Genomic DNA, 14,783 nt, shown 5'->3' on the forward strand with positions numbered 1-14,783 from the left:
GAAAATTTAAAAAATACTAAAAAATAACAAAATGGCGGCCATTTTTCAAAAAAATTTTAAATTGAATTTACTCAAAAACCCCACCTTTTTTTTGCTCAAAGTTATTTTGTGAATTGTGTTCATTGGGAAGAATATTTTCCATAAGAATTTAATTTGTGCCCGATTCTGGTAGAAGAGAAAAAAATTTTTTTCAATTTTTTTAAAGAAAAACATCATTTTTCTTAAAAAATACATTAGATATTCAAAACTTTCCTAAATAAAAATTGTTCTTCTTTAAAAAACGTATTTTTTCCATAAAAATATGTAAATAATTAACAAACTCTGCTGTCACAGAGGTTAAAATTGTTGACATTTTGTTTATTTAACCAAGTAATAGCGAATATAAATTTTAGGAAATTTAAAAAATATTTGTGACGCGCTGCCAAGAAAGGTACCTAAGAAGCAAAATTACAGGTTATGTTTGTTTTACATTTATCTCGGTTAAAACTTTCTTTTTAATTATTTTAATTTAAAACCAGTTTTTATTAAATATTTTTGATGTAATAAAAATTGAACACCAATAATTTGTTATAGTGATTGATTCTCTTTCTATATTTTTACTCAAAAAATTGTGAACATAACCTAAAATTTTTTTATTCTTAGGGAGCTTTCTTGGTATGGCGTCACATATACTATTTTTGAAAAAACAAATGGTATGGTAAACTATTCTTGTATGGGAGTGTCTGTCATCATTATTTTTTTTAACTTTAAAAAAATAATAATAACATTTCCATATAAAATTAATACAACTATAACATTTGCTTTTTCAAAAAGAATATATGATTCTTCAACTTCCTATAATATATATATATATTACTCGCCAATATTTGGTCGATCAAACAATATGTCAACAATTTTAACCTCTGTGACAGCACAGATTATTATAATTATTTACATGTTTCTATGGAAACAAACAAGTTTTTTGAACTGATTCATGAAAAAGTCGTTCAATGATATTAAGAAAGCAATAAATGAGAACATATAATCAATTTTTTGCAAAATTCATTGAAACAATGCAAGATAGATAAAAATGACAACAGACATTTTTTTAGATTTTTTAAAGAGGAGCAATTTTTATTTAAGAAAGTTTTGAATATCTAATGTATTTTTTGAGAAAAATGATGTTTTTCTTTAAAAAAATTGAAAAAATTTTTTTTCTCTTCTACCAGAATCGGGCACAACTTTAATTCTTATGGAAAATATTCTTCCCTATGAACACAATACACAAAAAAAATTTGAGCAAAAAAAAAGGTGGGGTTTTTGAGTAAATTCAATTAAAAGTTTTTTTGAAAAATGGCCGCCATTTTGTTATTTTTTAGTATATTTTAAATTTACCAACGGATTTGGAAAGTCGAGCAAATACCATTTTAGATGCAAAAAGACAAAATAAATTATCCTAATTAGTTCAAAAGTTACAACACTTTAAACATTTTATCCCCCAATTTTTCAAGAAAAGAAGTTTCCGTTATTCAAACTTCAAATCCTTGTAACTTTGAAATAAAAATTTTTAGCAAAAGAAAAAAATACGTGTCGTCTAAAATTCTTTATAAAACAATATTTTGAAGGCGAAAATGAGTTTTACTACCTAACATGTTTAGCCTGCCTGATTTGAAATGAATTTGGTCTTAAGCTAAAAAGAGAGAGAAAATACTCACATATTCGAATCGATCTTTGCAAAGTTGACTGAGAAGACTGAGAAATCCGAGAGCAGTGAACCAGGCGCACCAGAGAACGACCTCGTCCATATATTGAACGTTAAGTACTCCAAAAACGAAGATGAATTTATAGAAGATGAAATTCCAAAATTTGTCCTTTAAATGTTGCCTCTCGGAAACTCGAAGTTCGCCAAATACGAGTTTCTGAATTGATTTTCCCAGTAGAATTAGGACACAATAGGCCATGTTTATCAGTGTCTGTAATAAAACAGCAGAAAGAAATATCATAAATGAAAAATTATTAAATTTCTATTTCTTATTTGCAAAATACTCTTTTAGGAAAATATTTTATTTAAAAATTGAATTACTTAATCAGGGTTGCTCAAAAAATTCAATTTTGTTTTTCCCTGATTTCCAGACAAAATTTTATCTTTTTCCCTGACCCTAAAGAATATTCTGATTTACTCTCAAAATTATTAGATACTCAAAAAATTGTTCTATTACATTTATTTAGGTACAAATTTCTTCAAAAGTAAAATTATTCGAAAACATCAATAACTTCTTTTTTAAATAAATATTTAATGATTATTATTTTTCCATAGGAATTAAGATTTTCAAATTTAAATCTTTTAAAATTCAATAACTTTTAAGAATATTATTATAAAACATGAAGATGTCGAGCACTCCGAGTCTTCGATACATTCATTCATCATTCAATATCATAATTTCGTATTTTAAAAGAAAAGATTAAATTAAAATTTAAAATCCTTTTGGTAGAAGCGTAAGGAATATAATTTTCTACATTTTAAACATTTTAAAGTTATATTTGAATAAAAATTATAATTTTTTGGCAATAATAAATGATTTTATTAACATAACTAGCTTCACGCACCTTCGCACCGTTTTACCTTTTAACTCCAACATCAACAATTGCTACTGTATCTCCAATTTTTTTTATTTGTAATCATATTAACCAGATGTATCTATCTATGAAACCCGACATAGACTTGTTTTTTTCGTCTATTAAAGAATTCACTAGTTCTATGGATTGTTACATTAAAGGTCTCATAGATGATTAATTGTTACACGACGGCCAAATAAACTTTTGGATTATATTTGAAAATTATCATAGAATGCGCAAAATCTTATATTGTTTAAAAAAAAAAAAAATTTATACATATATTTATGCTTATATTGTTTATTCTTTTTAAGAGATATATGTATATTTATGTATGGTTTTCACGATAAGATTGTACGAATTCTCGTTACCCATTTATGATCCACTTTGGATCGCGGGATCCCATGTTGTAAATAAATAAAATAAATAAATAAAATAAATAACCTAAAATTTAACAAATGTTTCTTATTAGCAGAAAATTGTAATTTTTATTCAAATGCATTTTTCAATCGTTTTAAATCTTGAAAATTAAATTCTTCGCCTTTCCACCAAGACGAATTTAAAATTTAATTTGTGTTTTTCTTTTAAATTACGATATTATGATATTGGACTAACTTTTGATTTGACTATTCGTCTGATTCTTCCTTAACTAAAATTTTTCTTTAAATCAATTATTTTTAATAATTTTTGAAAAAGTTTTTTAATAATTTTCAAATCCATTTGTTTACATTTGTTTACAATACAATTTTGTTTATTTGGAAATTCTTCAATTAATTATATAGTAGAAAATAAAAACATGAAATAATTTTTCAAAAAATTTGAGTCAAACTTTTTCAAAAAAATTAATTCTGCAGAATTGTTAGTTAAATCTATGAAAAATTCAGATTTTTCAAGATTTAAATTTGAAACCTTTTCAAAATTAAATTATTTCTAAAAAATTCTACTAGAATTCAATTACAGGCAAACCTCGCTACGGCGGAAAGCAATTAGACGATTCCGCCGTAGAGAGGTTCGTTAAAATGCTATTAGTGAGTGAACGTTCAGGGATGTATCAACCATTTTAAATCATATGATCTTTAAATATAAATTTAAATTGAATATGAATTTTAATTTATTTAAAAATATGTATTAAAAATCATTGAATTCTTGAAAAGAATTTTGTCAAAAAATTTGAGAATAATTGAATCCCTTCGCAGAATTTTATTATTTATGAAAATAATCGAATTCTCGCGAAAAATGTAATGAAAATTTATAAAAATCTTAATTAAATTCTTCTGAAGAATATCTTTAAACTTTTTTAAAATAATGGAGTTTCTTTAATAGTTATAATTGAAAATGTTGAAAGTAATTGAATTATACAAAGAATTTTTTTAACTTTTTAAAATAATCGTGTCTGTTAATAGGTGGGTAAGAATTCCTGAAGTGGGCCCCTATTTTTCATTGGGTCGGTGGATTTTTCTCATTCTTATATGTTTCGATAGCCTATGATGGCATAATAAAAACTTGTAAATAGTTTTCCGAAATTCGAATATTTGCCAAAGTTATTCAAGGTCAAAGTTATTTGTAGCGTTTTAGTAAATAGCTAATTACTCGCGATCGGATGAACCGATTTTAATAAAAATTGGAGGAGAGTTTACCTAAAGAATTGTACTTTAGATAAATGATCAAAATTTTAATTAAAAAATATAATTTGTTTAAATAAATTAACTTTTTAATTTTTAGGGTTAAAAAAAAATTTGTTCTCCATCTTTTTTTTGGATTTTTTTTAAATAATCAAATAGAGAATACTTGTAAGATTTTGTTTCAACAATAAAAAAGTGGGATTCTCTATCACTTTAGAAAATATAATATTTTTAGTTACAAAATTTTTTGAAAAGTTAAAGAAATTTGAAGCAAAACAAATGAATGAACTAAACTTGGTTGGTTAAAATTGTCGAGTTTAGTTCATTCATTTGTTTTGCTTCAAATTTCTTTAACTTTCCAAAAAAATTTGTAACTAAAAATATTATATTTTCTAAAGTGATAGAGAATCCCACTTTTTTATTGTTAAAATAAAATCTTAAAAGTATTCTCTATTTGATTATTAAAAAAAAATCCAAAAAAAAGATGGAGAACAAATTTTTTTTTAACCCCAAAAATTGAAAAGTTAATTTATTTAAACAAATTTTATTTTTTAATTAAAATTTTGATCATTTATCTAAAGTACAATTCTTCAGGTAAACTCTTCTCCAATTTTTATTAAAATCGGTTCATCCAATCGCGAGTAATTAGCTATTTACTAAAACGCTACAAATTACTTTGACCTTGAATAACTTTGGCAAATATTCGAATTTCGGAAAACTATTTACAGGTTTTTATTATACCATCATAGGCTATCGAAACATATAAGAATGAGAAAAATCCACCAACCCAATGAAAAATAGGGGCCCACTTCAGGAATTCTTACCCAGGTAGTTTTAAATATTTGATTTTTAAAGTTTATTAAAATTGTATTGAAAATAATTGAATTTTTCAGGAGAATTTTATTATTTATAAAAAATAATTTAATTTTTGCGATGCATTTTAAATATAATTATTTTTTTAAAATTACTTTGATTTGTTATTCTATCTATTTTATTATTTTTCATGTTTATTTTTTATAATATATAAAATATATCACAAAATAAACAAAAATTATAAATCAAATATAAATTAAATAATTTAAATAAAAAAACATCCACAATTCGAAACTTTTCGGCCCTGAATTTCATGGCACACACACAGTCACAACTCTCACTGATATAATCCCTTCTACACTCGATTCTCGTTATAACGACGATCTCGGGACTTCAAAATCTCGATATTACGACGAAAGGAGAGGATCCTACTTCACGTTCTATTCAAACGTCAAATACGTGCTAAATTTTTCGTAAAGTATGTTTATTTATATTAAAAGTTTTTGAATTATGAAATCAGTTTAAAGAAAAAGTAAGTATTTTTAATAATAATCGGATCACTAGATTCTTTAGGTTAAATAAATTTAAGAGTCGATTAAATTTGTCGTTTTTTTTTGAGTTAACCAAAATTTTGGTTAAATTGAATTCTTAAATTCGTTCGTGTTTTTTTTTGTCGTTGTATCGAGAGTTTTAATGTTCGTTATAACGAGAGAACGTTGTAACGAGATTCGTTATAACAAGAATCGAGTGTACTTCTACCTGGCGAGTTTCCGCCGTAGCGAGGTTTGCCTGTACTCCAAATTTTGCCAAAAACTATTAACCCTTTACAAACGCGTGCACAACTCAACGGTACCGGAAGCCTATTAATTTAGTTGTTTATTTATTTATAAACGGTACAAGCCGTTTTGTACATAATAAGTACTTTTAAAACGAAACTTTACAATAGAATTTGAGAAAAATATGTAAATAATATTAAATGTGAGCTAAGGCTGATAGTTAGAGGCCAAGCCTACAACGCTGAAGGTTCCGAGTTCGATTCCCAGGAGAGGCAGAAATTTTAATTTTAGATTAATAAATAATTTGAATTCGATATTTGAATTTATAATATTATTTAAAGAATATTTATTTGTAAATAAATAAAAAGTATAAAAATATTATTGTTATTATTAATTATTTAATTTAATAATAAAATAATAATTAAATATTTAGAAATATTGTTAAATTTCAAGGTATCTGTATGCAGATTTCCTAAAAGTTAATATGAAATAAAAAAAATTGTAATAATAAAATACTAAAAATGAAAATAGTAGGTATAATATTCGAGAGAAATTTTTATTGAGAATTAAACACAATTGAATTAGTAATTGTTAGTTGCAAATTGACTCTCATTTCTTCTTGTATACGTCTCAAGAGGAATAATTATTTTTTTAACAAAGTGCCAGACAGTGTCAATATATATGACAAAGAATTAAAAAGAAACTAAAGTGTAAAAACATTAATATATGTATGACAAGTGAATAATATTGTCAATTATGTCGGAAAGGAAATTTTTGTGAAACGTCTTAAACTGACTTGACAACAACTTTGGGTCTTATTTCACTGGACAAAGGAGACTCTGAGTTTTAGGCGGTTCGAGGACCATATGATAACCATATGGTCTAGGATAGTCGGGGACGGCAAGGCGCAGGAATTTGGCGAGTCCTATGGAAAGATCGGTTTTCCAAGGGATGGCTTGGGCAGTTGCCGTTTTGGGTCCAAAGTGTCAAGATGCACTTTTATCTGCTTGAGAACGCGGCATTACGGAAAATATGATTTAATTGTTAGCGATTCATGTATCCTGATTCGAGCTTCGTGGAATAAATTCTTTATTTATTTAAAAGCTGTGTTTGATTTATTTATTAAATCGGTATTATTATTATTATTATTTATTTATTGTGGTAAAAACTCTTTACTACAATTAAGTAAATAATTTTTGGTTTCTTTTTTTATTCATTTTGCATTCTTTTCAATTTGTATTTTTTTCTCATTTGAAAATTTAATTTAGTGTCTTAAATATTATTTAAATTTATTATATTATATTATTGTATTATATAATAAATAATAATGTTAGTTTATTAAAGTAAAATGTATCAAAAATTTATTTTTATTTAATTCTATATTAAATATCTACGAGTTAGTTCTGAGTAAGGTTTATTTTATATTTTGGGGCGAAAGAGCGGCGGATGATTATTATCTTTATAGCGTAAACAAAAGATCGAACAAAGAAGTTCGGTATAAGCTAATACTGTCCACTTTTGACATTACGTAATAAGTCCCTTTGCATGAGCAGTTAGTCTGCCGAAAGCTTAGGTAGAGTAAAGACCAAATGCATCTTCCAAGTGATAATATAAATAAAGACTTTCTTTAATTTAAATGATAATTTTACGCATTGTTATTTAAACTTCATCCATTTTCCTAATAAATAATTTATATATAATATTTATAATATAAAAAATTGTCATAATTTAATCAAATTATATTTATATATTTTTTTTATAAAAACTCAGATGTGAAGAATCGAACCCCAGCCCTTTGTGTTACAAGTGCAGTATTGAAACCACTGAGCTATCTCATTTTCTACAAATTAATAAACTATATTTTGCAATTTATTGGCAAATAATTTATGTATACATATATTATTTATATGAATAAATAAATTATATTCATATATTTACAAGAAGATAATTTATTTAAAATTTTCCTAAAATATGTTAATTGTATTTTATGATTTATTAAGGTATTAATTAAGTTCCTTTAAAATAAATTAAAATTTTATAATTTATATTTATTATTTATATAAATGGATTCCCTTTTTAATTCTCAGGACAAAATTATAAAAAATAAAAACTAAATTATAAATACAATTATAAAACCGCTGCCAAGTTGTAAATTTTTTTTTATAATTTTGGTGTGCTCATTTCATGAACACTTTGCTTCCTCATAGAGATAATAATAATAGAAATATATGAATAACTTTTTATAAATATGGTAAAAGTGATTGAATCTTGGGTCAATTAATGTATTTTTAAATACCCTACAAGATAGTTATAATATTTTAATAGTTAAATAATAATAAAAATTTTCAAACAAAAAAGTTGAGAAAATGTCATTTTCCACAATTTTTGGTTTTTAAAATATCAATAATTTCAAAATTTATTATCGAATTAGGTTCAAAAATAGGTCAATCGAAGCGTTTTTTAATGCTCTACAAGTTGGTAATGATATTTTTAAATTTACTTTTACATTTTTCAACAAAATTTTCAAAAAAGTCTTATTTTCCAAATTTTTCTATTTTTAAAAGTTTAATATCTCCGGTCAATATGGATGAAAAATGTTCAATTAGGACTGAAAAGATGCGTCTAAAAAAACTCTACAAAATTATGGAAAAACATTTATAGGTGTCCTAACATTTTTTTAAAAGTTTTGGGCAAAAAACGTTTTTTTGCATTAAAAATCCAAAAAAAATTTAGTTAAACTTTATTAATCTATCTCAAAGTACTCTCATTTTATGTCTGCAGGTGAGATCTACAATTTAAAAAAAAATTCAACCCAAAAGCTCTTCGAAATATTTATGAAAATGTGATGTTTACACACACACACACACACACATACGGGATGATATTTTTTCGAAAATGTCATTTTTGAACTCCTGAGGTCAAACAACATAAAGATATGTCAAAAAATCGAACTCAAAAAATTTTGGTATTACAATACTTCCTCTATGAAGAAGTAAAACTTGTAAAATTTATATTTTTCTGTTGAAAAAATTGAAAATGGAAAATTTAATTATATTTTTTAAATTGAAAACTTACATTTTTCCAAATTAGAAAAATTGTCGATTTGTTTCGGCTTTTTGAATAATTATTATTAGATATCCATAAATTTTATAAATCTTTAAAAAAAAATTTGTTTTTTTTTGTAAATTTGTACAGTTTTTGTTGGCTTTAATTTTTTTCTCCTTTTTTAAAACTTAAAAAAAAATTTTTTACCTTCGTCTTTATTTAAAAAAATTTTTTCCCCAAATATTTAATTTTAAAAAATAGAACATTTGTATGTGTATATGTATGGTAATTTTCGGAGGAATTGAATTAAAGTTCATTTAAATTATTCAATTGACGCCAAATGAGAAAATCAATAAGCAATCTTCCCTTTTGAAAAGAAATAAATATCCAGTTTCGTTGAATTTCATTATTATTACATTTTACTTCCTTTTTAATGTTCTTTTTTTATGCTTTTGAATATATTTGTATACATAATTTTTTTTCTTTTTTTTTTTGAAAAGAAATTAACATTTTTTGGCAACCTTGAATGTCTAAATTATTTTTGGTACAATTCCCATTCTTCCGCGTTCGTCAATCGAATTTTTCTCAAGGTCTCTATTTTTGGCTTTACATTCACTCAATATTGCCAAGAAATACGCAAGTGAAGCTGATAATTACGTGTTTATATACATATATATGTGTAATACGTACACGTGGTTGTTGAGATTCTCCGCTTTCCAATTTTTTTTCCTTTTGTACTACGTCAGTAAAAAAAATTAGAACCGAATCGAAATTTTTGAAAGGGCCGCAAAAAAAAATTTTCTTAATTTTGCTCATAGATAACTCTACGATTTTGCTAAATAAATAAAATTAAATTAAAATTAATTTATAAACTAAAAAGTTCTTTTTTTAATAAAAATTTGCTTTTTATTTAAAAAGGGCTAAAAAATCACTAAAAGGGTGAAAATTAACAGGGTTGACGCAGGTCAAGGAATTCAGGGAAAAGTCAGAAGAAGTAAAATTTATTGGTCAGGGAAAAGTCAGAGATTTTTATTAAAAATACTGGAAAAAATTAAATTTTTAGAATTCATAAGAAAATTCTGAATTTTTGTGTTTTTTTGTTTGCCTCATAAACTATGAAATTACCAAGAAACCTTCAATTTTTTCTATTTCTGACAGTATTAATTTCTAATTAAATAACTTCATTCATAAATAGATAAACTTCAAAAGGTATTAATTTGAAATTTTATATACCCTAGTAGAAAAATTTGGTGGCGCTAGTAAGGTGCCACTCTCGCACGCCATTGCGCTGTAGTGGCGCTGACAGCATTTGAAACACTTTTGTGCTCTAGCACCTTCCTCGCATTCTGCTCGCAGTGCTAGAATGCGAACATAACAGAATGTACATAACCTCACCTGCCAAAAATTTATTTCGCGAATTAAACAATTATTCTTATATGTCATTTCATTTGATGACTTTAAATAAAAGTATATATAAAAAATATTTACTAATTATCTGTTTACAATGGAAATTATACATATTTAAAGAATTAATTACACTTTTCGATTTAATAAATGTAATCACACTTCTTAACCTTGTGGAATTATATATACATATTAGTTTATGAAAATTATCTCCAAAAGTTTAAATTATTATTAAAAAATCACTTATAATTTAATTGCAAAAGTTATGTTCTTATTTAAAACCAATAAAACTGTTCTGACAGGTCAATTAAAAATAAAGAAAACATAAATCCAGACGTTCGAGGTTATGTTTTCTAATTTGAATTTAGAGAAATTAATATGTTTAATTCATCAAAAGTATTTATTGTTATTCTTGGTGATAAATTGTTAGATTAATTACTTAAAATATTTTTTAAAATTTCCTTAACAAAAAAACAAACACCGTTGATACCTTATGCAACAGCGCAACAGCGATATTTGTGGTTATGTTGCATTCTAGCAGAAAGTGCTCGCGCCATGCAAGGCGCTAGAAGACGTCGGCGAGATAAACTGCCATACAAATTCCAGTGGTGGCGCTAGCATATATCTAGGCTTCCATTAAATTTTTCTACCTGGGTATATATATATATTTTAACCGGTGTAATTCATATTTATTAATTGCTACTTTATTTAAACTATTTTTTTTCATATTTATGGTTATGAGTGCAGGTGAAACGTATTTATCTTCAAGAATTTATAATATTTTACAACCCTTCAAAAAACATTTTTCTTTATCTACCTAGACTTACATTTATCAAAAATCTACACGCGATATAGTTCAAATATATTTTTTCCTAAAATGGCACTATAATTGACTAAGTAACATTATCTCGTACAAAAATTATTCAATATCAACCACAAATATTATTTTTAGGGGTGAGCATTTTGCACACATATTTATTAACACTAAACCAAGATATTACACGAAGGTGAATACATTTTTTTAAATGTGATTTCTTGTGCTCGTCAAAAAACCATTTTTTGACAACGAGTTACGCACTCGTTGCGCGTTTTCGCAGAACGATTCCGTAGGTGTTTTAAGTGGCACAATGTTCTGCCACCCATAATTCTTTTCCTGAATACCTAAAAATATACACGGAGAGAAGGGCGTAGTAGATTCTACTGACATGACAGTTAAATCTACTAAACAGAATCGTTAGGTTTGGACTGACGGTACAGACAGTGCCATCTACTGCACTGTTTAGTAAGATAGTAAGATACACTGAGCAAACAGTATATTCTACTAAACAGAGAGGTGTCGTAGTGTATTATACTAAACATACAGTTGGCGCCACTAACCGGTGCACTAAATGATTTACTAAACGCGTTCTGTCACATTTACTGCAACTCTTCTCTCCGTGTAAATAATATATGGGCGAATTTTAAATAATGATCGCTCAACAAGTATTATAAGAAAATTAATGATTTTCAAAAAAAGGTGAAAATGCAATTACAGTTATAAACAGCTCATTATCTCGAATATTGTAATTGGCACACTTGTCTAATTTACCTTTTTCTACCCTTCACAACCTATAGATAAATGACAAAAAATCCCAAACATTAAAAAAAATTGCTCAAAAAGTTATCGCTTAATGAAAATTCGATTTTATGCGAGTTACGTCAAGAATTTCTCAATTTCTACAATTTTAATGAATAAGTCAGGTGCCTACTTCTTTAATTTTTACTAACAAGAATTTTTTTTATATCTCATAGTCGCGATATAGTATTAGCAAATGTATAAAAACGTGTGTTAGCAATATGGAAGCTTTTTGTGGCACATATATCTCAGAACCCAATTTGTCCCCATTTCGTGAGATTTCCCTATAATATATATATATATATATATATATATATATATATATATATATTATTTTGCTAATAAATAAGAAAAAAAAATATTTTCTTAAAAATAATGGATTTTTAAAAAACTAACAAAAAAGTGTTAAAAACACTAACAAAATTTGCATTTTGGAGAAGTTACAATTGATTAAAAATTCAATTAGGTTCAAAAGTATAAAAAAAATTCTCGTCAAAATTTAAATTATTTTTATAAATAATAAAATTCTTCTCTGAAATTCAATTATTTTTAAAGAATTTAATAAATTTCTTAGCTTATTTTCAAAAAATTTTCCTCAATTTAATAATTTTCAATATCTACTATTTTAATCAAATTTTCCAAAAGAATTCAATTATTTAAAACAAATTTTGATCAAAATCTACGAAAACATTTAATTATTTTCATACATAATAAAAATATCACAGGAATTCAATTATTTACAAATTTGTTATAAATTTCTTCTTAATAATTCCATTATTTTCATAAACTATACAATTTTTCACAGAGATTTAATTATTTTTGTAAATAATAAAATTCTTTTTAGGAATTCAATTATTTTCATAAATAATAAAACTCATTGCAGTATTTCTATTATTTTAAATACAATTTTAATCGAATTCCTCGAAAAATGTAATTATTCTTAAAAATTTTATTAAAATACGTCAAAAGAATTTAATGATTTAAAAATTTATTGATAACATTCTTTAAAAGAATTTAATTTTGAGGAACATTTAATTATTCAATAAATTATTTATTTTTCTATTTAATTGATTGTAAAATAAATAAATAAATACAGGCAAACCTCGCTACGGCGGACTTCTATACGGCGGAAACTCGCCAGGTAGAAGTAGAAGGGATTATATCAGTGAGAGTTGTGACTGTGTGTGTGCCATGAAATTCAGGGCCGAAAAGTTTCGAATTGTGGATGTTTTTTTATTTAAATTATTTAATTTATATTTGATTTATAATTTTTGTTTATTTTGTGATATATTTTATATATTATAAAAAATAAACATGAAAAATAATAAAATAGATAGAATAACAAATCAAAGTAATTTTAAAAAAATAATTATATTTAAAATGCATCGCAAAAATTAAATTATTTTTTATAAATAATAAAATTCTCCTGAAAAATTCAATTATTTTCAATACAATTTTAATAAACTTTAAAAATCAAATATTTAAAACTACCTATTAACAGACACGATTATTTTAAAAAGTTAAAAAAATTCTTTGTATAATTCAATTACTTTCAACATTTTCAATTATAACTATTAAAGAAACTCCATTATTTTAAAAAAGTTTAAAGATATTCTTCAGAAGAATTTAATTAAGATTTTTATAAATTTTCATTACATTTTTCGCGAGAATTCGATTATTTTCATAAATAATAAAATTCTGCGAAGGGATTCAATTATTCTCAAATTTTTTGACAAAATTCTTTTCAAGAATTCAATGATTTTTAATACATATTTTTAAATAAATTAAAATTCATATTCATATTCAATTTAAATTTATATTTAAAGATCATATGATTTAAAATGGTTGATACATCCCTGAACGTTCACTCACTAATAGCATTTTAACGAACCTCTCTACGGCGGAATCGTCTAATTGCTTTCCGCCGTAGCGAGGTTTGCCTGTAATTGAATTCTAGTAGAATTTTTTAGAAATAATTTAATTTTGAAAAGGTTTCAAATTTAAATCTTGAAAAATCTGAATTTTTCATAGATTTAACTAACAATTCTGCAGAATTAATTTTTTTGAAAAAGTTTGACTCAAATTTTTTGAAAAATTATTTCATGTTTTTATTTTCTACTATATAATTAATTGAAGAATTTCCAAATAAACAAAATTGTATTGTAAACAAATGTAAACAAATGGATTTGAAAATTATTAAAAAACTTTTTCAAAAATTATTAAAAATAATTGATTTAAAGAAAAATTTTAGTTAAGGAAGAATCAGACGAATAGTCAAATCAAAAGTTAGTCCAATATCATAATATCGTAATTTAAAAGAAAAACACAAATTAAATTTTAAATTCGTCTTGGTGGAAAGGCGAAGAATTTAATTTTCAAGATTTAAAACGATTGAAAAATGCATTTGAATAAAAATTACAATTTTCTGCTAATAAGAAACATTTGTTAAATTTTAGGTTATTTATTTTATTTATTTATTTTATTTATTTACAACATGGGATCCCGCGATCCAAAGTGGATCATAAATGGGTAACGAGAATTCGTACAATCTTATCGTGAAAACCATACATAAATATACATATATCTCTTAAAAAGAATAAACAATATAAGCATAAATATATGTATAAATTTTTTTTTTTTTTAAACAATATAAGATTTTGCGCATTCTATGATAATTTTCAAATATAATCCAAAAGTTTATTTGGCCGTCGTGTAACAATTAATCATCTATGAGACCTTTAATGTAACAATCCATAGAACTAGTGAATTCTTTAATAGACGAAAAAAACAAGTCTATGTCGGGTTTCATAGATAGATACATCTGGTTAATATGATTACAAATAAAAAAAATTGGAGATACAGTAGCAATTGTTGATGTTATTCTCAAATTTTTTGACAAAATTCTTTTCAAGAATT

At 24.7% G+C, this 14,783-nt stretch overlaps 1 protein-coding gene across 3 annotated transcripts in view; it reads right to left on the reverse strand.

The window, feature by feature from the left end:
• The window catches only part of LOC122499107 (E3 ubiquitin-protein ligase AMFR-like), an 86,876-nt gene that overhangs the window by 24,240 nt on the left and 47,853 nt on the right, over positions 1 to 14,783 (reverse strand). For all 3 annotated transcript variants that reach the window (XM_043607222.1, XM_043607202.1, XM_043607212.1), the window contains exon 3: positions 1,695 to 1,952. In XM_043607222.1, coding sequence (XP_043463157.1) covers positions 1,695 to 1,952 — 258 coding nt within the window. The remainder of the gene's footprint in view (positions 1 to 1,694; positions 1,953 to 14,783) is intronic.

The sequence above is a fragment of the Leptopilina heterotoma genome, unplaced genomic scaffold (genome assembly GCF_015476425.1).
Source record: "Leptopilina heterotoma isolate Lh14 unplaced genomic scaffold, ASM1547642v1 Lhet_100, whole genome shotgun sequence".
Lineage (NCBI taxonomy): Eukaryota > Metazoa > Arthropoda > Insecta > Hymenoptera > Figitidae > Leptopilina > Leptopilina heterotoma.